The sequence below is a fragment of the Festucalex cinctus genome, chromosome 11, assembly GCF_051991245.1.
Source record: "Festucalex cinctus isolate MCC-2025b chromosome 11, RoL_Fcin_1.0, whole genome shotgun sequence".
In the NCBI taxonomy this organism is placed as follows: Eukaryota; Metazoa; Chordata; class Actinopteri; order Syngnathiformes; family Syngnathidae; genus Festucalex; species Festucalex cinctus.
In genome coordinates this window covers 27,089,936-27,116,321 of record NC_135421.1, presented here as the reverse complement: position 1 = coordinate 27,116,321, position 26,386 = coordinate 27,089,936, and the positions used below count along the sequence as shown (strand labels likewise).

Genomic DNA, 26,386 nt, shown 5'->3' with positions numbered 1-26,386 from the left:
AGAAAGGAATCCGTTTCTGCCGGTTACATCACGCGACGCTCCGAGGCACCCAATGCAGCAGACATCAGTCAACTATCAGCTGTTTGACATGACAAGCGGCTCGGTTAACAGAGAGGGATGAGGTATATAGCAGATGCATTACGGCGATGTGGTTACGTGAATGGAAATGCCTGTGAGGTGAGATCAGCGCGGGACAATGGCTTCAATCACCGGGTGCTTGTCAACAATATCGACTATTGTGCCAAAATGGCGATCGCTATTTCAGCGATATCAAAACCATTTCGAATGCTTTTTAAGACATCAGCGGTGATTTGCGCCACTTTTTCTAGGCTCAGGAAATATCAAGCCCTCGCAGCTCAGGTGGAGATATCAGGTGAGCGCCCCCCCCCAATCACATTTCAAGAAGTGGAACAGTGGGGTCCGACTGGAGCGAGATGTGTGTCAAATCGCTGTTCCCTGTAAACATCGCGATAAGAGAGCAACTCCGCGTGTGGGCACCAGCACACTTAGACGGGCCTTTTCAGACAGGCGAGTGCAATAATGTCGGAATACTGAGAAGTGGGGAGGGGGGGCTGCCAAGGCTGGAGGTGGCACAGCTCACCTGCAACTTTCCATGAAGGGCCCAAGGGGCCCGGGGCAGCCTCCCACCGCCGGCACCTTGCTGCCAATACTAATACATTCTAAATCCATTCTCTTCGCTCTCAAGCGCCAGGCTTGTGCAATCTCCCTGCCTTCCCTTTCATGCAATTAAATAGTGCAAGTGCCGAGCGAGGGGGAGCTCTATCAGCCACGCTGCACACACGCGCGCGCGCCGCTCCATCTCCACATTCAATTTACACACTTCGATATCATCATCCTGCTGTCTGCAATACTTCCCCCCCACTTGCATCCTGGACCTGAAATACAGACATTTTGAGTAGAAGAAAAAAAAAAAAAAACATTTGCTCTGTAGACACAATTAGAATCTCACATGGGGGAGAATTCTAGAAGGTCTCATGTTGAGCCCTGAGATGGACCACTGTGCTGATGTGAAAGGTAGACATTGAGTATAACTGCTGATGAGCCAAGGCTCTGGGCCTGCGGTCTCTGAGGGGATTAAGCCACTCAATGACACTAAATTACAGGGATCAACATCAGCTCAGCACATCCAGCACTGTCTGTGCTGCTCCAACTGGATCACATTCAAATGAATGGCTGTGTTTCAAGTACACCTTATGCTCAACTCCATAGATTGAGTTACAATATATGAATGTAAATACAATATAGGGGACCTGTTCTTCTTAGATATGGTAATTTAGTAGAGGCCCTACCTAAACGTTAGAGTATTTGAAGGCACTTTGCCAAGTAACAAGTATCGTGACAAACACGCTTATAGACAACCACAACCTATCCTAACTTAGAGTGTTGTTCTTGTTTTTTTTCATGTATTCCAGTATGCCAATGGATGAGAGCCCAAATAAGTTCTCAGTTGATACAACATCACACTACAACCTTCTACTGTACCATTTAAGCTCGGAAATCAATACACAAAATAAATCAGTGTTCCAAATATACTCAGAATAAATACATGATATTGACACTTGTCGATTAGCACCTAAAAAGTCAACAGCTTCACCCAAAAAAAAAAAAAGATAAATTAATCTACGTTAATAAATAAAGAAGCAAACGTTTGCCCCGTTTTACTGTTAGAAATATACCGTTGTGATTTACACCGCAATCATGATCTGTTGACATGTCTGCCATCTTTGTGGAGTATGTTGTTGCTGATGTTATTCTGCGGTGTGGATGCAGACAAACAGTGCTTAACTCTCATTCTAACGTCACGTTGAATACTCATCATGTGACATAAAGTGATTGTAAAATATAAAGGTTGCGATCACCAATTTGGAAGTTGACGATACCCGTGCAGCGCGGAAGATAACGCCGACACAAATTGGCACTGAATGGCTCAGAAGCGCTGAATAGCTGATACACCAGACACACAAAGCCTTAGCATCAGTTTGAAGTCAGCGCTTCAGTGCTGCATTGTTGCATGGCACATTCACACAGCGACAAGTAAGACCTTTGTGCAGTGATGCCTGAAAGGGTAACCTTTACCTTTGAGGCCGACTCTTCAATGCTCAGCCTGTGAACAGCGGTGACGTGCAAGTGAGGTTCATGACTGGCGAGGCACTGACTCCTCGGGAGTCGCATAGAAAAATTGCTTTCTGGTTCATGTTAGAGATGGACAAAACTCTAACATTTGTTGTCATGGCACCTCGATGATGACTCAAAAATGATTTACTTTATCTGTATTTTCTTTTTAGATATTCACCAAAATGGAATGGGTTGTTGCTAGGGACATGTGGCTTGCCTCCGCTAAGTTTCACTGAAATTGGTTCCTTGCTTTTTGTGTCATCTTCACTGAAAGACCAACAACAGCCTTTTCAAACAATATCTCGCATTCAAGCTTTAGCTTGCTTAAAGACCTACCTATTACCTAAAATTATAAACTGAAGCTATAAATTAGTATCTCTCAGAATTGAAGATTATTTTTGTGTAGGCGTCATTGTGCTAATTCTGCGTGCGCATGAGATTGTGCAGGTGTCCGTGATCAAACCACGGCGGCAAAGCATCGACGGTGAGGATTTATCAAGGTTTATATTCCATTATGCGGAAGCGTAAATATGACAAATCAATTAATAATGACTATCTCTGAGGCATTAGCCCGACAATCCAGTGTAGACATACAGCTTTGTTTGCCCTCCTGCAGGCCAAGCTGTAATAATAAACGGACGGGTCACACAATAGTCGCTGATAGCGCCAATCAGATAACTGCCTGTGGTAAGCCTCTCCTATGCGGCGATATAACACAGATCATTACATTATTTCAAAGTGTTTGTGAATAGATTAAGTCACACCCAGATAGTCCAACACGCTGCACGGAAGCAACAGCAAACAGATTGGCGACGATTAAAAAGCCAGCGGTGTTTGCTATAGGAACACACGCGTCTTTTATAAAAGGCGAGCTTTTCCGCTACGCCCGCCTCAGACACCCTCAAATCATATTTAAGCAGTTCGTCGTGAGTCATTACACAGATACAAGCTTCTCTCCTGTTGCACATTCCCACCCGGGCCGACTGTGTTGTATATGCATTGTCACTATGAAGAGATTAGACTGAGTAATTGTCTGCTGACAGGTGAACAATGGCCAGGAAAAAAAAAAAAAATGAAAGCCATCACTTAGCCAGCTGACTTCAGCTCTTAAATGACAAGTTGTTACGTTACGGGTCTATAATGAAGAATTACACAGTGATTGGCAAAAAAAAAAAAAAGTACATTTCCAAATGATTTTTTTTCTTTCTTTTTTTTTTTTTTTGTTACAGTTGCACTTGAAAATGTTTTTACCGCTTCAAGAAGCAAAGGAGTCAGATTTTTGTTTTTGTTTTGTTTTTTTTAAAGAACATATAATTTTCTAATTACTACCTTTAAAATAGTATAAATGTTAGTCTTTAAAATGTATATGCTATATATTTTTTTGTTTTCTAATTAAAATGTTTATAAATGGCTTTACTTTCCAATATGGCACTTTTTTTGCCCATGGTTTTAAATTTATTTACGAAGATTTTAATGGGTATGAAAAAATATATATTTTTTGATAGATTTGTTAGAAATGCTTAAACTATATGTTATACTAAAAATGTTTGGTAAGGCTTGGCTTCTTGGTTGCTTTGCATCTACTTTGTATCACAGTTGATTCGAAGTGTCATTTAGACCTCAAATTGTAAATTCAAAAACAATCTTTGAAAAGACGTTTATTTATTCACTAGTTATTATAACAATATTTTTTTTGGTAGTTAAACTACATTTGTGGGTAAAATATATATTTCTAGAATATTAATTTTGTTTGTTTTATGAGTAAGAATGCCTTGCAAATAAATAGGTTAATGTTAAAAGTTAAATTGTATATTGAGGTTGAAGATACAGCGTAAAAAGAGTAAAAAAAAAAGAAACAGGACATAGTCTGCTCTCTAGTGTTGGCATGTTAGAATAACTACCCTCAGTGTGACTCCCCTGATGGCTCGTCGCGTACATCAACCATCTCCTCTTTTTAAATAACAAGTGTACAAGGATGTCGGCCTCTTACCAATTGGATTGATTTGGAAGAAGTGCACCGGGCTCCGCAGGATGGAGGCAAACATGCGGTTGTGAAGCGTCTGGGCTGAGCTCACCAGCACGTTGAAGAAGACCAAGCTGCGCGCGAAGCCAAACACGACGGCTGCACCAGTTAAACCTTCGGTAGCAGACAAAGAAATAATCAAAATCTGTCACGACTCGTGCTTCCTTCAAGGACAGCCATGTTTTAATTGTCAATCTGTGCACAGAGAGAAAACAAATGTTGTCCACTTAAGTATTTCTTGCTTTTTTTTTTTTTTTGTTCCCAGTATTTTTCTGTGAGTTTATGTACAAAGAGTGAAGACGTTCAGAGTCAGGGTATACAATCAGAGTGTAGACAACACGAAAGGGGCCGCTATCTTTTAATACAGCTGAGGCCCGTGTACCAACACTTGGCCTTGAAGGCCTTGGATTACTGCCAAACAACCGCCTAACCCTTTTCTGAATGGATGCCATATTGTATAGTACACAGACATACTTTTTTTTTTTTTTTAAAGGTGGACAATGAACAAGGTTCACCTGCGTAAACACTTAAGTATAAGTCAAGGTCTGGCTGTCTGTGGAGGCTGCCATTGAAGGACTGCATTACATTGACATCCTGCTGCTGCTGCTGCTTGGAGGCCCTGCCGAAGAAAAGAAAGAACAAGGATACATAAACGTGAAGTAAAGAAGTGGCACAAACAAGACATTTTCCACTCTAGAAAAGCAAAAGGTCGCCTTCAACAAGTGACACATAAAGTCACGGTAAACATTTCATCCCTGAAGACGTCCTCTGTTTACAGTCTCCACAAAACTGTCTGCCAATGGAGCTCTTTTTGTATTCTTTTCTACAAGCAATTATTGTGTGGGGAAGAATCTTACCAATGAGCAAGCCACCAGTCCTGCAGCACAAACGCCACCTTTACAACAAATCAAATATTCATATTCCTTACAACAACCACAACACAGCCGCATTTTGAAAATTGTCATTGGACTCACATGTGCGAGAGCGTTGAGGAGAAAGAGGAGGAATAGAACCAGGAAGTTGGCGCCCGCGCTGAAATATTTCACGTACATTTGCAGGCCGATGTCTCCCTGCTTGCGCCTTTCCTGCGTGGGCTGTGCTGCCTGCACACGCAACGTGCAATGTCAGTCACTCCATCATTGAACAGCTCTGCAAGGGAAATTAAGTCTGTTCTGCCCTCTAGAGGCTATATGAAAACATAGCACACATGTTTTCCCATTTGTACAGTATTGTATATCAAAATCCAACACCAGAGTGTGAATAAAAACAATATACCTTCACAAGGGTTAAAATCCTTTCATTGACTGATGGTTTTCATTACTGTTTGGTTGGTTGATTGTTTTGTTGCAGTACGCTCGTGACGCAAAACAAAACGATTTTCGGACTACCACGCGGATCCAAAAGGTTTTTTAACAGTCATTTTTGGATGAATACTTGACATTTGTCTGAGAATAATGTATGAATTTTAACAAACCAATTTAGGCACATTATGGTCATAATAAATATAATAACAGGAAAAAGGCCTAACTTTACAAGAAAATTTGAGCAATATGAAAATATTGAATTTAGTTGAATAGTTGGTATTTTATAAGGGTCGAGTCTTAATATTAAGAAAATAAAGTTGTGCTGTAAAGAAGAAAAAGCATCATTAAAACAATGTAGTTTTACTGGAGTATACAATAGTTGTCGAATTATTTGGGGGAAAAAATGAATTTTGGAATTAAGTTGCAATTAAATATAAAAATGACAATTTTACAAGATTAAAGCTGTAATAATCCAAGAAATTATTTTTATTTTAAGACCTCCTCTCAGCATTTGTAACAAATATTATGTTTTCTGAATACAATACAAAACAATGTGTCATGTCTCTTGACATTCACCCTTTAAAAATTACCATTCCATTTTGTCATAATTCTACTTGTAGCTTCTCTAACTTGTTCTCTCAACTCTAAACTGTTGAGCCTTGACGGAAGTCAGCATTTTACTAATTGCTTTTGTTTGACAAGATGTTTATTTATTGTGGCCCGTGGTGTCAAACTTTATTGCATCATACTGAGACCTGTCAGAACACAGATCCCCACAATAATAAATATACAATATTGTTATTGTGGCATCTTATAGATTGCCTGTCAAAAATGGCTTTGAACTGCCTATCGAAATCAACGACAATCGCAACCTGACGCTCCATTCACACTTACCGGTGCGTGCGTTTCTTCCATCAGCGAGTAGCAGGAGGCGGACAAGGAAGACATGGACGACATGGACTTGTCAGAGAGTGCAGAGGGGCAAAATGAGGTCATTTCCTTGAGGGAGGTCGCGCTCGGTCTTTCCTCCTGGCTGTCGTCCTCTTTGAGGAGTGACGAGAAGTCAAGTCCGGAGCTCTGCAACTCTCGATAGCTCCCCTTGGCCACCATTTGACCCTGACAACATTGGAAAAGACGTGGATTATTTTGTGCGGGACATTTTTAGTTTTAAAATTGGAATTGTACTGGGTGTAACCTGCTTCCTGCCCAAAGTGAGTTGGGACGGGCTCCAGCTCACCCTTATTCCTTTTTTTTTTAAATTTTTATTTATACTTATTAATTCACCTAAAACCTAATAAAAAATCCCATTACCCTTCACCTTAACCGGATACTTCAGAGTCTCGCCAGAGTCGTGAGGTTCAGACGGTCAGGAAACCAGAGAAAAAGTCAGGAAAAAAAAAAAAAAAAGAAAGATAAATCAAAGTAAAATCCAGCGCCGACCAAACACTTCCTGCCTTCCACATGGTTACAAAATCAGAGTCTTACGCCAACCCCAGAAACCTCTAAATTCCAACAAATTAAAGCGCTCTCAAGAGACCAGAGGAAAAACTAAAGAGAAGAAGGAGGGAAGGATAGATGAGGCAGAGTGAGATCCACAGAAACCAGCACATCCAGTCCATCAAAGTGAAATCCAGCACCAACCAAACATTTCCTGCCATCCGCATGGTTACAAAACCAGAGTCTTATGCCAACCCCAGAAAACCTCTAAATTCCAAAAAGCTCACCCTTATTCCTAATGAGGACAGGCGCCGTAGAAAATGTTTCAAAGGAACTCTGTATGACAATTAAAATCACTCACCTCCTTTAAGACGACAATTTCGTGTGCGGCCTGCAGATATTGCAGCTGGTGAGTGACGAGAACACGCGGCTTGTTCCTCAGAAGTCCACAAATACACCTGTGGGAAAGAATATCGGAATTTCAAAATACTTCAACAGAAAAACGGCTCACGTATGACGCAGCGCAGTCCTTTTACTCTTCAAAGATGTGCTTGCCCACTTCAGTATCCACAGCACTGAGCGGGTCATCCAGCAGGTAGATGTCTGCATCCTGGTACACTGCTCTGAAAAGAGGATATTTTTTGATTTGTATTTATAAGTGCGTGGTTTTCTCTTGCACACACCTGGCCAAGCTGACTCTCGCCTTCTGTCCTCCGCTCAAGTTGGCCCCTCTGTCTCCGACGGGTGCCAAGTCACCACCTGGCAGGAGTGTCATGTCCTGTACAGGGTCCAAACGCAGCCCTTACAGAATTATTCCAAACTGGATGACTCACAATAAGGTGCAGGTCTAAGAACCCTGACGGGGAACGGGACTCGTTCTCACCCTCTTGAGGGCGCAGGCTCTCAGCACTCGGTCATACTTGAAGCGGTTCAGCTCTTTGCCGAAAAGGATGTTGCTTCGGATGGTGCCGGATAAAATCCAGGGCTGCTGCGAAGTGTAGGTCAGATCCCCTCGGACCTTCACCACGCCACTTTCCTGGCTCAGCTCTCCCAGGATGGCGCTGAGGAGTGAAGACTGACACAAAAACATGGAATGAGAGCGAGTCCATGCTCACTTTGCGACTCACTCGTGATGGCAACTACACCTTCCCCGACCCAACGGGACCGATGACAGCGAGCAGCTGATCAGGTCTGACTGTGAAGGAGACATTCTGTAAGGTTGGAGCCTCTTGCATCTGTCAGCAAAACATGCAATAACTTGAAAACAAGCATTTCAAACATTTCAGGTTTACCGACCGTATTTACTCAGCAGCAAAGCTATGGTGTATTTTCTACGTGTATTAAAGGTCACTGACAATGGAAAAGACCAATAATTGCCTTTGTAGATAATGCCTTGCAAAGAAGAAGAGGGATGAAATGAAATAGTATATCTGTACAAAGGTCTTCTAACAGCATCTGCTCACTCTTATATCATAAATTGATGATTGAAACACCTTGTCATTATAAACAAGTTTAGAATGTGCAATAATATTAGGTGATGAGCAATATGCTGCTTCACCAACACTGAATATTAGATTTGAATTTATATTTTGACATTATTAATAATCTTACATATTTATGAGATATGAAGCATGTGTTTGTATCTTGCATTTTTTTTTTCCTTTCTCCCTTGTTACTATTTTTTGGATATTTCAGAAAAATCTCATTCGAACCCCTATCACTCACTAAAAGTTAGATTTTTAAATTCATATTTTTGCCATTTTGTTCTACAAAGAATCAGTCGTTCTATCCAAATCGTTGCTAACTTTTTTTCTTTCGTCCGGCTAAGGCAAGCTCAAGTTTTTTTCACTTGCTATGTTTTTTTCCTGGTCAGTGTTAGCTTTTGTTTTGGAATTCTGTGATTAGGCCGGGGTGTACTTGGCCCCAAATCAGCGAGTATAGTCTCCAGCTCACCCGCGGCCCTGATGAGAACAGGCGCTAGAGGAAATGAATGGATGTTTCTTATACAGCAACAATTTAGCTTGAAACTCCATCCTTAAAAGTCAGCTTTATAGATGCATGTCTGTGGGTAGGCTTTGATAATTATGGTAAAGTCTGCCACGGCACACGGTATCAATCATACTAAAGATATGTGCAGTTCCATTACAGGAACAGTAATTATTTAGTCGAGTGGGCGGCAATTCTAGCAATTATTGAACATCCCGTCTCAACTGTTTGATCAAACATGACAAATTGAGCTTACCATGTCCCAATAGCAGACTAAATCCTGAATCTTCACCATACAGTCTTTCTTCTCCTCCACCGGGAGTCCCAGATGCTGAGGAGCAACTTCATCCAGAAGGAGAAAATCCTAACAGGGATCATGCCAACAACTTCTTTCAGTTAATTTGTGTAATATAAACACTCACCTGTCACTCCCCTTAGATGCAAACACCATCCAAACCAGTAACGCTCACATTTGTTGACATTTGTTGAAACACAATGTTCTTTATTCTTTATTTAGTTATCCAGCATGGAGGACAAAATTTCATTGAAGTTAAGAGTTGGTATTTACGGAGCTTCTAAAGTGACACAGGAGAAAAAAAAATGGGAGAAAAAAAATATTAAATATGTCCAGACGAGAAACTTCCTCTTTCTCGCCAGGACAAGAAACTTTTTTTTTTTTTCCCCCTCCCATGTCACTTTAGGTGCTCCGTACTACGGTATTTACTTAATATTTTTGCTATTTGATTTTTGGTGAGAATCCACTCATCGATATATATGCAAGGGCAGAAACTGCGATGTTAAGTTTAATCCATATCTGAATTGGATTGTGCTTTTGAATTTAGATATTTGGATTTAACATGTAAAATTCCTAATTAACATGTTCATTTACCATCCAAATGTTTTACACAGCTCAATTGTGCACGTAATGCGGCAGGTGAAAATCCATTTATGTAACTTGTTATCTGCATTCTTACTTGAATTCTTTGGATGCTGATGAGGGACTCCGAGACCTTCTCGATGGCGAAGGGAAAGAAGAGCGTGATGGTGAGTCTGACGGCGCCATAGAGGGAAACGGCCATGAAGGCGGTGCTGGAAGTCAACTGGCTGCCCGTCAGCACGTAGACGCAAACGGTGAGGAAGATGATGAGCTTGCTGGCCACGAAGAACGACGCCATGTTCAAGCCACGCAAGTAGGAGCTTCTCATTATTTTGGAGATTTCCATTCTGTGCCATGGCAAAAACAAAAGTTGTCGGGAGATGCACCGGGATCGTATTGAAGAGAATGAAGACAGGCGATACCTTCGAACTTCATCCACGAGCGCGGCAAAGGGTTTCTCCCACCCGCACATCTTTATAACACGGATCCCAGATATGACCTCATTCATTGTGCGTATCCTGTCGTCAGTCAGGATTGCAGTGTCAGCCCTAGAATGACAAACACTCGTGGCGGTGACGGTACCGATACAAAAAATTGACACTTTTGATAACTGCAAACCTCAGCCTGGAAAACAGTCTTCCAAACATAGTCTGCACTGGTATCAGGATGAAGAAGACGGCCATTCCCGCAAAGCATGACGGACCGATCCAATACATCAATAAAATTATCACCATTGCTGCTTGCAGGGGGGTGATCCACAGAAAGTGCAGATACAATGTTACCTAGCAACATGACAAATATATACTGTACTGTATATTAGGGATGTAACGATATCCAAACATCACGATACGATATCACGATATGAAGGTCACGATACGATAATTATCACAATATCGTGGGGTGTTGGCGATATTTAAAAACGGTCACAATATTGTAAAGAAACTCGTCTATGCTACACAGAGTGAAATATTTCATGGCTATTTCTATGTGTATGATGATTTCAGTTTTCAGTTAATGGAGCCTTAATATTCACTAATAGAACAAATTAGTACATGAGAGTCAATCAAAATTGTCCTGTGATTAGCTGGCGACCATTCCAGGGTGGCTTGTCATCTGTGACCGTACATTTCTAATCTTAAGTAAATCAAAACTGAGCATTTTGATATACTGTAGCTCTTTTACTGGAACACAATCATGTGGATCGGCTCATTTTCAATTTATTACCTCATCAAATTTGTTGACATCATTGGACAACAGATTGACAATTTGTCCCGTCGTCGTTTTCGTCAGCGCCATGTTGTTAAGACTGAGAGCCTTTGCAGGGGGGGGGAAACGTGTTACATGGAGTAACTAAATAATTACTCAATAATCTTCTTCCCCATCCGTACCTTACGATAGATCATGTGACACATTGCCACGCGGATTTTCATGCCCGCTCTTTGGACATGGTAGAAATAGAGATGGTGGAGGATGGCCATCCAGACGGTGGACAGGCTGATGCCCAGCGCGTAGCTGTAGGCCTCGGCGGTTGGTCCTGCGGCGTCAGGACTCTCAAAGTACTCAATGAGCTTACCGAGCAACACTGGCTGAATGACTTTGATGACTTCCTGATGGCGTAAACCCGACAGGTTCAAACACATGAAATCCATCTTTGCCACATGGATATTTTGACTGCACCTCTATGAAGATGTACGCGCCAATTAGAGTGTAGGATTTCCAGTAACACTTTATGAGGACTTTGGTGAGTTGAGGCTGACGCAAATCTTTTGCCGACACCTTAACTTCTTGGTTCCAGTACCTTTGAAAAGTATGAAAAATGTGTTATTGTTAGCAGTGACAAACAAAAAACAGTTCCTAATTCTGCCTTAGTGCAAGTGAGCTAATGTGTCACTACTAGCAAGAGCCGATATTTAGCCAGTACGACACCATCTGTGACCGGCGTGACGGGGCAGAAACGTGACATGTTCAACATGAATCATTTGAGCAATTGAGCAACCACCTGACAACCAAGCTTGTTGACCAGACAGCACGACACAAAATGTCATGTGCGACCGTGTGGGGGGTTAGCCAAGACTTGGCACAATGACCTCAATTTTGAGTGTAATATCCTGCTCCTATGTGGACTAAAAAAAGCCATTCAATCAAAGTGTATATGAGAGGAGTGGAAGAGAACAGTCTGTTTTGTGTTGCAGCTCCAGTGGTACATTCTATATATAAGTGGGCCGAACGTCACGCACATCCTCAAACACAATATCACCTTTCCTTAATGGGTGGGGGTGGTGTTGTGACTATGTATTCTGGCTTTACACAGGAGTTTATTGCAGTAATGTATTGGACTGGTGTATGATTTTGTATTATGGAGCAATTATTTTGCTGTAAAGCATCTACTTCTATTACATAGTTAAATGAACAGACCCTACACTTTATCATTTTAACCCATCGGGGAAGATTTATTTTATACTTTATAATGGCACTCCGCCTGACATGTTCTTGTTTATAATGCAGATAATGAGCATAAACATATTCCTAATGGATTACAGTTAGATATTCTTACCACTCTAACTCCTCCCCAAGTCTGTCAGAGGCATCCTCAGGAAGAACCTTGTACAGGTCCTCTTCTTCGAGCCTCCTCTTGTAGCCAATCCTGAACAAGGGATTCAACCAACTACCAAGTACAAATATTGTCAATGCCATTAATAACAATAGTAATATAATAATGCAAATTTGTTTCTGTAGCATATACATAACAAACATTTTATATTTTGTGTTTATTTTATATCTATGGCCTACATTACAAGTATTTTCCATACTAATATTTACTGTAGATTCTACTAAACTGGAGTGCAGCAGGTGTACCTAAAAAGTGGAAGTGTCCCGCCTGTGTATTATCTGCCATCTAATGACAGGCACTCCGTTCGACTACTTTAATTTGCTATTCTAAGAATAACGCTTCTACGTAAACACAATTTGTTATCACTAAACTCCAGTTTTGTCCTCTATAAACAGTTTATACAACATTTGAGATGAATAATAGTCTACTCTTGGTGTAGTTACCTGCCAACGCAAGCAGGTGTGCATGTGTCAGTGACGGCTGTCGCTATTTTCTTACCAGAAGAAAAGCTTGGAGACAAGATTAGCCTTTGGCGACGGATTATCCTTCACGTCTTGACGCAGAGCTTCCATGTCACTGGTAACACGGGTACTTTCTCTGCCGCCAAGATAGGTAAAAAAAAAAAAGAACAAAAAAAAACAACAGGTCGAGTTTATGGCAACATTGGAGGACGCTTGATTCTAGTAGAAACCGGCCGGCTCGTGCTAGGGGCGTGTTAACGTGACGTGTTCACGCCCATTGTCGATTGTGATTGGTTGTAAGAAGTGTCAATCACTATGATTTAAAACAGCAAAAAATAAATAAATAAATAAATAACTTCTATTCTTAGTCTACAACCAAATTAATAAGCGTCAGGTACATGACAAACATTACATAAAACGTATCAAGCAGAAGACAAGTCAAACGCGAGATGAAGTTTTGTGCCATCTGGGGGTACATTTAGTAATCTTCGTCCATCGGTGGTGCTGTGACGTCACAAATAAAAACTGAAAACCGAATGGCAAGTCATATATATACAGCTGAGGGGGTTTATTTTCGACAAATATAATCAATATCCATTTATTACAGCAATTGAAAAGTATTTACATTTCTAGATACATACATGCAGTAGATAAACACACACATGGTAGCCCCCTGAGCTCGAAATCGTGAGTCATCATCTTTCCTTGAATGTTGAACTCGAAAGTGGACTTTGCTTCCATCGATACATGACTAATTATGCTTTTACCGTTCTTTGTGTTAATATGATGCATGGTATCACTTCTGGACCAAAACACGGGCAACACAAAGGAGGTGCTTTGGTATTGCCGAAAAATAATAACTAACTGCCAGCTCAGACTTTGATTACTGTTTGACTTTGAGGCCCTTGTGTCCATCCTTGACCATGAGAGATGTCCTGTCTGTAAATCATCTCAGTGAAAACACATGTCCAAAGTGTAATTTACCTGTCCGGGGCGATTGCGTGTATTTCTTCCGCCGAAAAAAGATCACATTCAATTGTGAAAGCCAGCAAATGTCCGGCTTGCAGATCCTGGCTTTCATCAGCGGCCTCGGGGGACTGGGGGCCACAATTGGCGCCACGGTGTCCAATGAATGGAAGGCCACCAGCCGGGCGTCCTCGGTCATCACGGCCACATGGGTGCTGCAGGGCCTGTGGAACAACTGCGCCGGGAACGCCATCGGAGCGCTCCACTGTAGGCCGCACCATACCATCTTGAACTTGGATGGTGAGTGGCACATTGTGCGACTGCTTTTCAAACTATTTATACGATAATAGAGCTTGTCAATGGGCCGCCATCCCAAACTGCACGGCACGTTTGTCTCGTTTCATGGTGAAATGTCATTTTTCGAGTGCACGTGATGCAACTTTAGGAAATGTCTCTGGTGTGTGACAGCTAAGGAGCAGAAAATATTCATCGCTGGCATACACGCAGCAAAATTTGCTCCACAGACCTTATTTAGTGACATGGGAGAAGCAGCTCTCAGGATGATGCGGTTCTAAACCACTGGAAACAGCATGCTGAGGCGCTTCCTAAATGATGAGGAGTATGAGCTATAACAATATGTCATTATCAGGAAGAAATCATTATTTAAATACAACAATCGGTCTTTTTGCTTTAACTTATTTTTGCTTTTTTTCCCTTTTACTTCTAATTTATTTTCCGCTACTGTTTATTATTTTACTACATTATTTTTAATCGTTCTGTTCTTTTGTCTTTGCGATCATATCAGAATTTATAGTGGTAGCATAACAGAACGTATGATTTTATAGTGTTGTCAAAGTTAAAGCATTAATTAATTAATTCATCACAAAAAAATTATTGCATTAATCATGTAATCATTATTAATTTTGACTGCAAATGATCCTTTAGCTAAACCATTTAATCAATGTTTGCATATATCATTTACAATATTTGTTCATGTCAAACTATTGTGGGTCATTTTTTTTTCTACTTTAAATTATGAAAGTAATGAACTGATGAGAAAAAGAGGAGGATGAGCATGTGCAGTGGCTCAAAAAATATTGAAGACATCCGCATAACATTAAATGTAAAAAAAAATAAAAAATGAACACATAACAGGTACTCTTTAAATTTGGCGGGCAAAAAATGATAAAAAAAAAAAAAAAGCCTTTTTAACGAAGCGATTAATCGTGATTAATCAAAATGATTTTGTACTAAAATTTAGTGAGATCTTATATCAATCAGATCATATCTTTTTTTTTTTCATTGTTCTTGTTTTAACTAAAGCTTAAGTGTGATTTTTTTTTTTATGACACTGGTCTCCAATGGAATGGATGTACTTTCCTGCTATAGAATGCAAATTTTTCTTTGCGCTATACTATAGCTCGCTAAGAGTTAGAGGACATGCTGTCAATGAATTATTACAACAGTTGTGAGGAATTTTAGCATCGGTGACACATTCACATATGTTTTGTTTTGGGCTTGACAAATCTGGACAGAATGTTATGTATTATGTAGCATACAGAAGAAGACACTTCAGCTATAGGTGTGGATTCTTTTGTTTTTTTTACCCTGTCTCATTCTCTAACTGTAAATAAATTATAAAGCATGTCATGATTACTAGTCTGATTTTCATTGGTTAATTTTCATCTTTTTTTTTTTAATATTATTAATACTATTATTTTCTTTATTTTATTTTATTATTAATTAATTATTATTATTTTTTTATTCTTCTAACTATTATTATTTTATCTGCATATGTGAAAGTGAATGGCTGACAGTCTCAGTATACAGCAGGGGTCACCAACCTTTTTGAAGCTGAGAGCTACTTCTTAGGAACTGATTCATGGGAAGGCCGACCAGTTTGATATAACAAATGTGCTCAAATTACCTTAAATTATGTTTTTTTTTTGTTTTTTTTTCTTGTATGGCTCGAGCAATTTAATTGCACAATATTATCTATTCTAAAATGCATGGTCAAAAATTGTCCCAAAAAAAAAAAATACTTCCAAATGATAAAAAAAAAAAAAAAAAAAAAAGAACATTAAAAAGCTCTATGTTTGTAATTCTGTTGGAGAAATCACATGAGATATTGTGAACGTGTATGAAAAAAAAATGCTTCTGTATTTTATGGCCTATAAGTCGCACTAGGCTAAGGGGAAAAAAATGCATAATTAGGTAGAAAAAATATATAAATAAGTTGCAATGCAGTATACTGTAAGTAAGTCACATTATTTATATATAGTATATTATAATATAAGTCTAGAGCACCCTCTTGTGGCTGTCTGTGAAATTATATTCCCAGGTAGGCTTTAATTTTTCCATGCATAAATCACAGCAACAGACAACCTATGAAAAAAAAGTGTGATTTATAGTCCGGAAAATACGGTAAGCAGTACAAATTGTAGTGCACGATTCTCACTTGTTACTTATTAGTCAGACTGAAAGTATTGGTCATCCAAAGCCTCTTCCTTTAATCTTAAACTACATTACGGCCTCCATCATCTTTCGTTGTGAATATTTGGCAAGAGCTTGGAGGACCACATGACAAACCGTCGGCCCTCTCGTTGAAGTTCAAGTCCAAACTCCTTGTGGCAGAATACAGCAGTCCATAACATATTAACCGACTCAGCGTCGCACATCCTGGCTACTTTTTCAACCGCCTGGGAACCATTAATCAATCTTTGGTCCCGCCGAGGCGGTCGGCGCAGAGCAGCATTCGGAGCAGCATGTATCAGGAGATCCTGGCCTTTGCGCTCGCCACCTCGGGATGGGTCCTGGTGTCGTCCACCCTGCCGACAGACTACTGGAAGGTGTCCTCGCTGGACGGGACGGTCATCACCACGGCGACCTACTGGTCCAACCTGTGGAAGACGTGCGTGACCGACTCCACCGGGGTGTCCAACTGCAAAGATTTCCCTTCCATGCTGGCGTTGGATGGTCAGCTGCACTTTTGCCCTCTGGAAGATGTTTCAAACTTTCTTCATTTGAAAACATCAAATTGAAGATCGCTGCGATCAACATATTTATCCTTAAATGTGTCAATGTTTAGCCCCGGTTGACTGATTCTTAAAGCCGATCAAGGAAATTGACCCCGAGCCTCAGGCGGTTTCGACCACGGCTCACTAGTTCCGAGCTAATATTTGCCTCTAAATCTCACCTCGTGACTAATTGTACGGCATGCTTTAATGTGCACAACGGTCAAAAGGTGAAGAGGTTGTTGTTGATCTCTGGCGACAGGTTACATCCAGGCCTGCAGGGGGCTGATGATTTCAGCAGTCTGCCTGGGATTTTTTGGGACCGTCTTCGCCCTGGTGGGGATGAAGTGCACCAAAATTGGAGGAAGTGACAAGAGCAAAGCGAGGATCGCCTGCTTCGCAGGTGTCAACTTTATTCTCAGTGGTAAGAAAGTTTGCCGTCAAAAGAGACCGTTTCATTTTCAAACAAGACAAGATTTTTTTTTTCTTTTTTTTTTTTTTTTTAATGCTGTAACCCCAAAAACAAGCAATGCATTTTTATTTTTTTATTTTTTTTGGCGCATTGGGCACATTTACTGGAACACCAAATTCAACATTATTGTCTGTTTAGCTAAATATTTATTCATTAATTTATTTAATAACAAAACCATGTAGGCTATGTTCTTTTTTCTCTTTTTTGTTGTTTAAAGAAAGTCTTTTTTACCTGATAAAAGTGTGTTTATGCAGATGTTTTGATTTTTTTTTTTTCCCCTTTGTCAAAAGAAAGGGTGGGGGGAACGGGTGGGGGATTTAAGTGCGTACCTGTTTACCAGAAAAACAACTTACAGTAATTGTTCAGGTCATTTTTGTCTCTCCAAATTTCAGATATGTTTTCATTTATTATTATTATTATTATTATTATTATTATTTGTTTGTTTGTTTTCTTTTTTGCATGGACAGCATTTTCTGTTTTTTTTGTTTTTTTGTTTTTTTTTGTAACGAGAGGTAAATAGTGAATTACAAACTTTGATATTTTCTGTTACCGTATTCCCTTAAAGAGTAGCGTATTTTCTAATAAATCCCATCCCAGAGTTAATTGGGCATGTCATCTACCTGACAAATTGACACCTGGAAACAAAATGACATGTTTTGACCCTCATTGTTTATTATAGGCCTATAGCAACTCTATGACTTCATACAGTATGTGTTGTTCTTCTTCAGGTCTGTGCTCACTTTCAGCATGTTCCCTCTATGCGCATCGCATAACATCAGATTTTTTCAACCCACTGTTTGTGGAACAGAAGTAAGAAATATTTTTTTCTCATGTTGAAAGGATTTCAAATGAGTCACATTTGTACGGAGCCCCGAAGGTGACATGCTAGAAAAAAACACACAACAACTTTGCGTTCCCTCGCAAAACATTTTGCCTTGCGAGGGGAACGCAATCTTTACGAGAGAACACAAAGTTGCTGTTTTCGCTAACCATGTTACCTGAGCTGCGCCGTAAACACTTCCGGGTCATCTTCCATGTGAACAAAAGCGACGTGTAAACAAAGCAGTGGAAAAATACATGCTCCATCCTAGTCGCTTTGGGAAAGCTTTCCCACTGTTTTGTTTCATGTTTACAAACGTTCCATCCTCGTCGCTTTTGTTCACATGGAATATGACCCGGAAGTGTTTACGGCGCAGCTAAGGTGACATGGTAGACGAAAAAAAAACAACTTTGGTTGTTGTTGTTTTTTTCTTCTACCATGTCACCTTAGGGGCTCAGTCCTTTCTTGTTGTTAAAAAAAAAAAAAAAAACTTTCCACCATTTTAGGTATGAGCTAGGAGCAGCACTCTTCATTGGTTGGGCAGGTTCTGTTCTTTGTGTTCTTGGTGGAGGTGTGCTCTGCTTCTCTGTGGCAGACTGCAAAAAAAGGTCAGTTGTCCCACTCCATGCACAAGTTACATGAGGACATTTTATTAGGTACTCATTAGGGGTAGCTAGGCTGGCTTCTGGATGGTTAATCAGCGCTGTGTGTGTTTGTCCACCCGCAGTCAAACAAATTATGCGTACAAAGGTGCTGCCTCCCATTCGCATATCTCCTCCTACCAAAGAGGACGAGGACAGTCTGTGAGCCAGAGGCCGCCTCCTGACTACAGCAGCTCCTCCAGGGCTCCCAACTTCGATAAGAACGTTTACGTGTAAATGATGTGAATATTAAGAGCCTCCACCTGGCGAGTCGTTTAAGATAGAGTGGAAGAAAAGATAACAGCGCACTGGAGGAAACGTTTGTGTTGAACATCGGGTGAATTTCTTATTTCATGTCGCAATGGAATATCATTGAGGGCCAGTAACAAATAGGTGTTGATTTGACTTCAAACACAACAAATTACTTCTCTTAAAAAAAATAAAAAATAAATAAATAAAAAAAAGTAAAATTGTTTACCATAAAACTAGATATGTTCTTTTTGTAAACGGCTGCTCTTTATTTGCTATAAATATATTTACAAAAGTGTGCATGTTTTTTCTTATTAGCTTAAAAAAAAATGTAATTATCTCCAAATAATACCTTTTTTCAGTTGAAAAAAAACACATTTATTTTATCGGCAACAACAAAATTATTATAATGAAAACATTTTTTTAAAACAATATAATGGTTTAAAATTAAAAAAAAAAAAAAGTCGCAAATCAGCGCTAATGTAAAACTACAATTGCTGAATGCTCAGCAATTTTGAGGCGACATGTTTGCGTTTGTCAACTCTGACACACTTACAGCAATAATGAAATATCAGTAATCTAAGCAAGTGTCCAATCAGATCGCTCTGATGTCATGTACGCCACCCCTAGCAACCACTAGGGGGCACATTAAAATGTGCTATGATATGACGCGATTAATGTTTTTATGTGAATTAATTCACACTCAAATTCCAAGGGATTTATAATTTGTATTTATTTTATACAATGCATTTTGCTGGTTGTATATATTTACTTTCTATAGGCTGCAACGTGTGTTACTATTCTTGTTTTGTACTACGGCATTTTGATAGCACTTTGGTGACGGTTTGTGAATAAACGTTAAACTAGTTGAAAGTAAAGTAGAGTATATTGTGTTGTGCTTGTTTGCTTCCTCTCTGTGTCATTCTGTCAGCATGACTAGTGGTGGCATACTTGTAGTTTTATCCCGAATGCGTTCCAAAGTATCAGATTGCACCGAGTATTGGTTCATGAAGTGCAAAAAAAAAAAAAAAAAAGTGATCGAGATATCGCTAATTTAGACATAATTTATGGGGGGGATTAAACTCTGAGCTTTGTTTTGACAAAGCACATTTGTACATTTGTTTGTTTAATAAAAAAAAATTAAATCCAATTTTATTCTTTTTTTATTTATTTATTTTTTTACCCCAAAACACAATTCTGAATCAAAAGTGTCATATCTTGTACCATTCAACTTTATTCATTTTCTTATTTATTTTTTTACATTTTTGCTCTCTTTCATCCTTTTCTTATCTTTTTTTTTATGTTTAATTGTATTAGAGTTAGCGACAGGCCAAGAAAAAACTGGAATGAACTGCTAATGGCCTCCAGGTTGAACTTTGGACACACCTTACGATTGGCGTCCAGGTTGTGACCAATTTACGCCAATGGTCAGATGGGATTGGCTCCATCTTACTCATCACTCTAATGACGAGAAATGCTATAGGAAATGAATTGCTGGATGGATCTAGAAGTATGATGGCACACTCCTGTATGTTTACAGTAAATAGCCAACACTCAGGTAAGACACCCTCATCAACACTGATGACACACTGCAGAAACAAAGCATGCTCCGCCTTTTGTCCATCCTGACACACACTTGACAAATCACACCAACCAAAAAAAAAAAAAAAACCCTCAACGCTACCGTGTGGACTTTTTCTTTCGGACATGCGTAAACGTCTGATCCAAGTGTGCGGCTTCCTGATTTCCACGCTGGGATGGCTCTTTGTGCTGTGCACCATGGCCATGGACTACTGGAGGATCACCCAGCTGGGAGGTCAGGGCGGCTCGTTCATCATCAAGGTGGCCTGGTACTGGTCCAACCTGTGGAAGGACTGCTTCACCGACTCCACGGCCGTCACCAACTGCCGAGACTTCCCGGTGCTCTGGAGTGTCACGCGTAAGACTGTGCTCGTTCTTGATATTATGCTAATCGGCTGCGGTCTGTCCTAGCTGAAATGGGGCAAAAGTGGAGCTACGGTAGGCTACTGGTCACCAGTCAATCTCAGGGCAGCTTGTTAGATTTTAAATGGAAAAGGTGGAGAAGGTGAACATTTTGATCGATCAGGGGTCTGCAACGTCGTTCGTCCCTATCCTGTGGATCTTGCTAAAAACTCTGGTAGAAATTATTATTATTTACATATTTATTTGCATTTTTAAGAATTAATAATTAAATATCACAAAAAATTCCAGTCCAAATTGTGTAGTTGTCAGAAAATTGCTAGCAAAAATGGCAGAGAAAAAGGTAACCCCCCCCCCCAAAAAAGGAAGAGCGGCAGAAAATGACCATATGTCCATAAAAGAAGTAGAAATGTGATGAATATATATATATATATATATATATATATATATATATATATATATATATAAAAGCAAAGACAAAGGCTAGAAGAAAATACTGTAATGTCAAAGTATTTGATGCTGAAAGAGAAAAACAGAAGAAGAAAGAAAATAGTCAAAAAGTAACTGAAAATCCCCCCAAAAGACAAGAACAACAACAAAAGGCAGAAAATAACCATGATATATTTTTTTGGAATTGCAAAAAAAAAAAAGTCACCAATTGTATAAATTTTGAGAAAAATGTCCCAATAAAAGGAAGCAAGGAAGAAAATGACCATGATATGTGCATAAAATGGCCAAAAGTAGAAATTTGACAGAAAGAAGGATGGAAGGATGGATGGATCGATATTTTGTGAAGGATTTAATGCTTTGTTTATGACGTCTTGTGCCAACTGTACCTGAAAGCGTTTGTCCAGGGCGTGCGAGGCTTGCTGATGTGCGGCCTGACTTTGGGCTTCCTCGCCGCCATCTTGTGCTTCCTGGGCATGGAATGCACCTACCTCGGCGGAGACGAGCGGAGCAAGGACAAGATGCTCTTTGCCGGCGCAGTGTTTCATTTTGTGGGCGGTGAGTAAAACAAGCGCACCTGACTTCTTGTTGCCTCCCTGCCACTGTTTTGCCCACACGCGCTGCTCTGTGCGCAGGAGTGTCTGATATTGCGGCCTACTGCTTATATATCAACAGGGTTGCCAGGAACACATTTGCTCTCAACTTAGCACCTGGACTCTTACGGTACAATTTCATATATATACATGAACAAAACATAGATGTTGGCCTTTCATTGTCTTTTTCCTTAACTCTAGATACGATTTAGGTCCTCCCATATTTCTCGGATTGGTTGGAAGTTTTTTCATCCTTTTAGGAGCCCTCTTTTACGCAGTTACAGTCTTCAGAGTAGTCATACCCAAAAGGTATTTGAAAATGTTATCACGTTCTTGATCTGTAGTCATACAATATCTCTTAATTGTTCCCTGCACAGTCAAGTGATCTATGCCTACGGAGGAGGTACGTCCATGGACCCCCGCTTGCGAGGAAGAAGCATGTACACCGGCGGCTACTACAGACCCAACAGGCTCTACGGAACTTACTACGGCTCGGCAAGATCCAGCAGCTCCAAAATATCCAAACTCTCTGCAACAACACCGGAAAAGTTTTCTGCAAGGGACGCGTTTGTATAATGTCCGCAAATGGAGGCAAAAGGAGCCTCACTGAAAGACTTAAAAAAAAAAAAAAAAAAAGTCATATTATGTGGGGGGGGGAAGTTGATGTGTGATGTCTACAAAGAAATCAGATTTAAAAAAAATATATATATTTGAACAAACGTGAATGCAACATTGCAAATTTAATTGATTAAAGGATTTCACACAGAAATTGTTTATTTGCTAAATAAAAAAAAATAAAACTGAGAAAACGTTCTGGCTGATTAATTAATGTAATACCTTTTTTTTTTTTTTGCTTAATGGAGCTTCTTTTTTTTTCTTTTTTTTTTAAGATTATGATAATTGTTTTAGAAACTTTCTTTACCAGCCTGAATTGTGAAATGTTTTTCTTTTGTATATTTATGAATTTCTCATAAAGAAGGGTGGGAAAAGTTAAAATTGAAAATTACTACACATTTGGATGACATTAAAGGTGCAGTGTGCAAGTGGTTACACATCTGCCTCATAATTCCCAAGTGATATGCTAACAGTATCTCCATAATAGACTCAGTGAATTGAGTCTGCGAGTTTTCATCTTTATGACCGCACCGACATGAAGTCAACACCCCAAACTAGAGCCATGCTGGTAAGCGTTTTGATTTCCTACTAACGACAAACACATCACGGTGACCCTCACTAAACACGGGAGTTGCCTGACAAGAGGTGACGCGCACACAAGCAGCCTTCACATCATCATAACCATTATGAGGGCAAACTAACTCACAGCGCCGCCTCGAAAAGCTCCCACACCAGCGAGTCTTCATCCAATTGTTCATTTCAAATCAAAGATGGGTTACAGGACGGTGGTGATGTACATGGAGATCGGCTGCTTCGTGGTTTGCGTGTCTGGATGGATCCTGGTGTGTTCCACCATGCCCACCGAGATCTGGACCTGGTCTGAGGTGGGCAGCATTGTCCTGACCACCTCGAATTACTTCTCCAATTTGTGGAAGGATTGCGTGTCCGATTCCACTGGCGTGTCCGACTGCAAGGGCATCCCGTCCTTGCTTGCACTCAACTGTAAGTACTGCATGGACAATGTTGTCAAGGTACTGGAATGCTATGAATAAAAATAATAATAATAATAATAAATCACAATATTAGTGCCTGTTGTCCAAAGTGATTTACCAAACCTCATATTCACTTTTTTGAAAACATATTAGAGTGTACATATGCAGCTGATGGAAAAGTTTTCCATTTTAGTTTAAAATAACTATTTATTTATTTATTTTTACCTTCAGTGCCTCGTCTTGTACTGACGAAAGGTTTTAAATCCATCCGTGTCGTGTCTGTATATATAATGATTTGTATGTCATGTAATTAATCTATGGATTTTTGTATCCGGGCATTTCTGATATTTCCCCAATAAAACACAATGCAAATGCTTCCTTGATACGGTGAAAACAAACAGCGTTATATGGGGAAGAGGCGGGACGTGATTTTGCACATCAGTTTGTTTCCGGTCCGGGTTGCGAACGCGCAACCGAGGGGCACAAGTTTTGTTTTTTTGTTTTTTTATTCGACAGAATCAACATCAAATACAATACAAACAAATTAAGCACCACAAAATGTTACACACAAGTCGATTACAGCACACTTCAAGAAATATAAACTAAAAAAAAAAAAAAAAAAAAAAACATAAATCGAACAAATAAAGAACAAGGGGCATTGTTACAAATTTACAAAAGAAAAGGATCCCATAAATCTTTTAAATTAAATCAAAGTCATTTAAAAAAAAAAAAAACTTCGAAAGCATGGGCATTTTTCTGATCCGGAAGCACAAGTATTTTTGACGCAGCCCACACGTCGCAAACCGAACCGGAAACAAACTGATGACTGTGACTGTCATAATCAGGCAGATTGTTATAGTAGTCAAATTTCACACATTCGAAACTAAAATAATCCTCACAAATCGAATTACAAGGTATGAGAGCGTCATTTCACCCAGTAAGACGACATTTTGACTTGTGACGTAGGCTCGTGTGCTAAACAGAACCAGTGCCATCTGCCGGATGTGGTAGGGCACTGCACTACTTTGCCACTCACCACTTCTCACTGCATCCCGTTTTGTTTTGTGTTGTGGAAATGCTTCTCTGCAGGGGACATTCACATGTGCCGCGCTCTCATCATCACCGCCATCATCCTGGCGTTTTTCGGCTCGGTCCTGGTCATGGTGGGTATGAAGTGCACCAAGATTGGCGGCTCCGAGTTGGCCAAGGCCAGAGTGACTTTTGCTGGGGGGATGAATTACCTCTTTGCTGGTAAGATTTACCTTCTTGTAACTTGTAACAGACAATGTATTGGATATGATTAGATTTATGTAGCTGTGTTTAATAATATTGTGGCTGGTATATTTCAATTTAACTATCTTTTTGTTTCAGGATTGTGTTCTATGACTGCTTTCTCCTATTATGGCAACAAAATAAGAGCAGAATTCCAGGATCCTAATTACAGAGAACAAAAGTAAAGACATTTACTATATTTTTTTTATGTAAATACCCCTGAGAGGAAGTGCAGAAGGTATACTTGGTGATGGGTATGCAGGCTTTCCAGAAATAGGTCATTTTTAATATTTATCATAAATGACGCCATCTTGCATTTAGGTTTGAAATCGGTGTTGGCGTGTTTATCGGCTGGGGAGGCTCAACTTTACTGGTGGTTGGAGGTCTTGTGTACAGTATTTTTGCAGGGAGGGAAGGCTGTCAATCAAGGTGCTCACACTTCCCTTCACCATTAGTAACAGTAACATAAAACAAAAATACTAATCCATTCATTTTCATTTCAGTTATGAGGCAGACCCCGCCTACATGTTCCCTGACCCTTACGCAGCCGTGCCCGCACAGAAGAAGGTGGCTATCTCAGATGTGAGTGAGAGCAGGAAAGCACGGAGTAGTCGTACTAGTCGAGGTACTAGTAGTAGTAGTGGTGATGGTAGTGGTAGTAGTAGCGGAGCCAGCGGCAGCAGCGTGTCTGCAGTGACCAGCAGCACCAGAACATCAGCAGGAAATGCATACGTCTGAATTCATTTGAAATGAGCACAACAGTGATTTTCTGTGGTTTGATGGTTGCTTGTGTTGCTTTTATTTTAATTAGCCTCCTGGCCAGGCAAGATAAACCTCACTGTTTTGTCATTTCAATAGCCAAAATGAACCTTGTAGTTATTTTTCGGACTTTTTTTTTTTTTTTTTTTTTAATGAAATGCAATGCAAAACATGTAAAACACATTAACCAGAAATTGACTTTTGTGCCTACTTTGAAATCCAAAATCCAAACTTTGCTCCTCACATTGGCTTTAATATGAACATATCTGCATGCCACAACGGCGACCTTCTGTTATAATTCATAAAGAGGACAGTTGTGCTGTCTCTGACCACCTGAAACGTCCCAAAAATGAGGACTGGCAACAATAATAGCGTGTTGGTATTGACTGGTATAAGGAGAATGAAGAAATGTTGAATACAGTTTTGAATAGGTTTCTGCAGAGTAAATAAAACTCACTTATGACTGCTCACTAATTGAATAGGTTTCATATTGATATGTGAGTACTGCAATAAGTGAGAATATTTGCACATGAAACGATAAGGATCAATAAACGTCATTGTTTTCTAAAGTGTTGAAGTAATTTATATTAATATTTAGCATATCAAACTGTTAGGTTAATTAAACTTTTGAGCCACAGGAAAAGAGGCCGCATTCTCTTTTTCAATTTTTTTTGTTGTATTTTTTAATGTTCTGTTTTATTGATTATTTATTTTTCCTAAATAATACTGTTCTGGGTTTTTGAGGGCTATTTTTTTCTGACATTAAAAAA

The 26,386-nt window shown here is 39.8% G+C and overlaps 5 protein-coding genes across 11 annotated transcripts in view; 4 read left to right on the top strand and 1 right to left on the bottom strand.

The window, feature by feature from the left end:
- Positions 1 to 5,399, top strand: part of LOC144030146 (uncharacterized) — an 84,309-nt gene extending 78,910 nt beyond the window's left edge. Inside the window, exon 7 of the mRNA XM_077536147.1 lies at positions 4,653 to 5,399. The gene's annotated coding sequence lies outside the window, so the exon portion shown is untranslated. The remainder of the gene's footprint in view (positions 1 to 4,652) is intronic.
- The window catches only part of LOC144030138 (ATP-binding cassette sub-family C member 4-like), a 65,883-nt gene extending 52,722 nt beyond the window's left edge, over positions 1 to 13,161 (bottom strand). For 2 of the 5 annotated variants that reach the window (XM_077536134.1, XM_077536131.1), the window contains exons 1-19: positions 12,873 to 13,161; positions 12,318 to 12,428; positions 11,441 to 11,561; positions 11,152 to 11,370; positions 10,988 to 11,077; positions 10,382 to 10,545; positions 10,186 to 10,311; positions 9,861 to 10,110; positions 9,143 to 9,250; positions 8,046 to 8,135; positions 7,784 to 7,975; positions 7,584 to 7,678; positions 7,437 to 7,523; positions 7,262 to 7,358; positions 6,358 to 6,579; positions 5,134 to 5,262; positions 5,017 to 5,054; positions 4,675 to 4,778; positions 4,127 to 4,273 (exon numbers count right to left, since the gene is read on the bottom strand). In XM_077536134.1, the coding sequence (XP_077392260.1) occupies positions 4,127 to 4,273; positions 4,675 to 4,778; positions 5,017 to 5,054; positions 5,134 to 5,262; positions 6,358 to 6,579; positions 7,262 to 7,358; positions 7,437 to 7,523; positions 7,584 to 7,678; positions 7,784 to 7,975; positions 8,046 to 8,135; positions 9,143 to 9,250; positions 9,861 to 10,110; positions 10,186 to 10,311; positions 10,382 to 10,545; positions 10,988 to 11,077; positions 11,152 to 11,370; positions 11,441 to 11,561; positions 12,318 to 12,428; positions 12,873 to 12,946 (2,464 nt within the window). In that variant the 5' untranslated portion in view covers positions 12,947 to 13,161. The remainder of the gene's footprint in view (positions 1 to 4,126; positions 4,274 to 4,674; positions 4,779 to 5,016; positions 5,055 to 5,133; positions 5,263 to 6,357; positions 6,580 to 7,261; positions 7,359 to 7,436; positions 7,524 to 7,583; positions 7,679 to 7,783; positions 7,976 to 8,045; positions 8,136 to 9,142; positions 9,251 to 9,860; positions 10,111 to 10,185; positions 10,312 to 10,381; positions 10,546 to 10,987; positions 11,078 to 11,151; positions 11,371 to 11,440; positions 11,562 to 12,317; positions 12,429 to 12,872) is intronic. The other 3 variants (XM_077536135.1, XM_077536133.1, XM_077536132.1) reach the window with 2 other exon arrangements.
- Positions 11,085 to 18,985, top strand: LOC144030141 (claudin-10-like). 2 transcript variants are annotated; one of them, XM_077536140.1, is made up of 5 exons: positions 11,085 to 14,101; positions 17,078 to 17,239; positions 18,016 to 18,097; positions 18,614 to 18,715; positions 18,835 to 18,985. In XM_077536140.1, exons 1-5 carry the CDS (start codon positions 13,759 to 13,761, stop codon positions 18,983 to 18,985), a joined length of 840 nt encoding a protein of 279 aa, XP_077392266.1. In that variant the 5' UTR covers positions 11,085 to 13,758. The 2 variants fall into 2 exon arrangements, with proteins under 2 accessions (XP_077392266.1, XP_077392267.1); XM_077536141.1 differs by having other exon boundaries at positions 18,614 to 18,719; positions 18,809 to 18,985.
- A 1,594-nt stretch (positions 18,986 to 20,579) lies between these two features.
- On the top strand, positions 20,580 to 22,789 carry cldn10l2 (claudin 10-like 2). 2 transcript variants are annotated; one of them, XM_077536143.1, is made up of 6 exons: positions 20,580 to 20,936; positions 21,782 to 21,943; positions 22,021 to 22,108; positions 22,180 to 22,287; positions 22,356 to 22,604; positions 22,640 to 22,788. In XM_077536143.1, the coding sequence occupies exons 1-5, from the start codon at positions 20,705 to 20,707 to the stop codon at positions 22,552 to 22,554; spliced, it is 789 nt and encodes a 262-aa protein (XP_077392269.1). In that variant the 5' UTR covers positions 20,580 to 20,704; the 3' UTR covers positions 22,555 to 22,604; positions 22,640 to 22,788. The 2 variants fall into 2 exon arrangements, with proteins under 2 accessions (XP_077392269.1, XP_077392270.1); XM_077536144.1 differs by having other exon boundaries at positions 20,614 to 20,936; positions 22,061 to 22,108; positions 22,640 to 22,789.
- A 72-nt stretch (positions 22,790 to 22,861) lies between these two features.
- LOC144030142 (claudin-10-like) lies at positions 22,862 to 26,185 on the top strand. The gene is made up of 5 exons (XM_077536142.1): positions 22,862 to 23,595; positions 24,675 to 24,836; positions 24,957 to 25,038; positions 25,179 to 25,286; positions 25,361 to 26,185. Exons 1-5 carry the CDS (start codon positions 23,364 to 23,366, stop codon positions 25,593 to 25,595), a joined length of 819 nt encoding a protein of 272 aa, XP_077392268.1. The 5' UTR covers positions 22,862 to 23,363; the 3' UTR covers positions 25,596 to 26,185.
- Positions 26,186 to 26,386: the final 201 nt, after the last annotated feature.

Bases quoted from the DNA above. Each gene is read 5' to 3' on its own strand.
- LOC144030141 (XM_077536141.1), top strand. From the start codon at position 13,759: ATGAGAGATGTCCTGTCTGTAAATCATCTCAGTGAAAACACATGTCCA. The intron at 17,240-18,015 runs GTAAGAAAGTTT...GTTCTTCTTCAG, and splicing joins TGTCAACTTTATTCTCAGTG to GTCTGTGCTCACTTTCAGCA. The intron at 18,098-18,613 runs GTAAGAAATATT...CCACCATTTTAG, and splicing joins CCACTGTTTGTGGAACAGAA to GTATGAGCTAGGAGCAGCAC.
- cldn10l2 (XM_077536143.1), top strand. From the start codon at position 20,705: ATGCGTAAACGTCTGATCCAAGTGTGCGGCTTCCTGATTTCCACGCTG. The intron at 20,937-21,781 runs GTAAGACTGTGC...TGTACCTGAAAG, and splicing joins GGTGCTCTGGAGTGTCACGC to CGTTTGTCCAGGGCGTGCGA. The intron at 22,109-22,179 runs GTACAATTTCAT...CCTTAACTCTAG, and splicing joins TTAGCACCTGGACTCTTACG to ATACGATTTAGGTCCTCCCA.
- LOC144030142 (XM_077536142.1), top strand. From the start codon at position 23,364: ATGGGTTACAGGACGGTGGTGATGTACATGGAGATCGGCTGCTTCGTG. The intron at 24,837-24,956 runs GTAAGATTTACC...TTTTTGTTTCAG, and splicing joins GATGAATTACCTCTTTGCTG to GATTGTGTTCTATGACTGCT. The intron at 25,039-25,178 runs GTAAAGACATTT...TCTTGCATTTAG, and splicing joins CCTAATTACAGAGAACAAAA to GTTTGAAATCGGTGTTGGCG.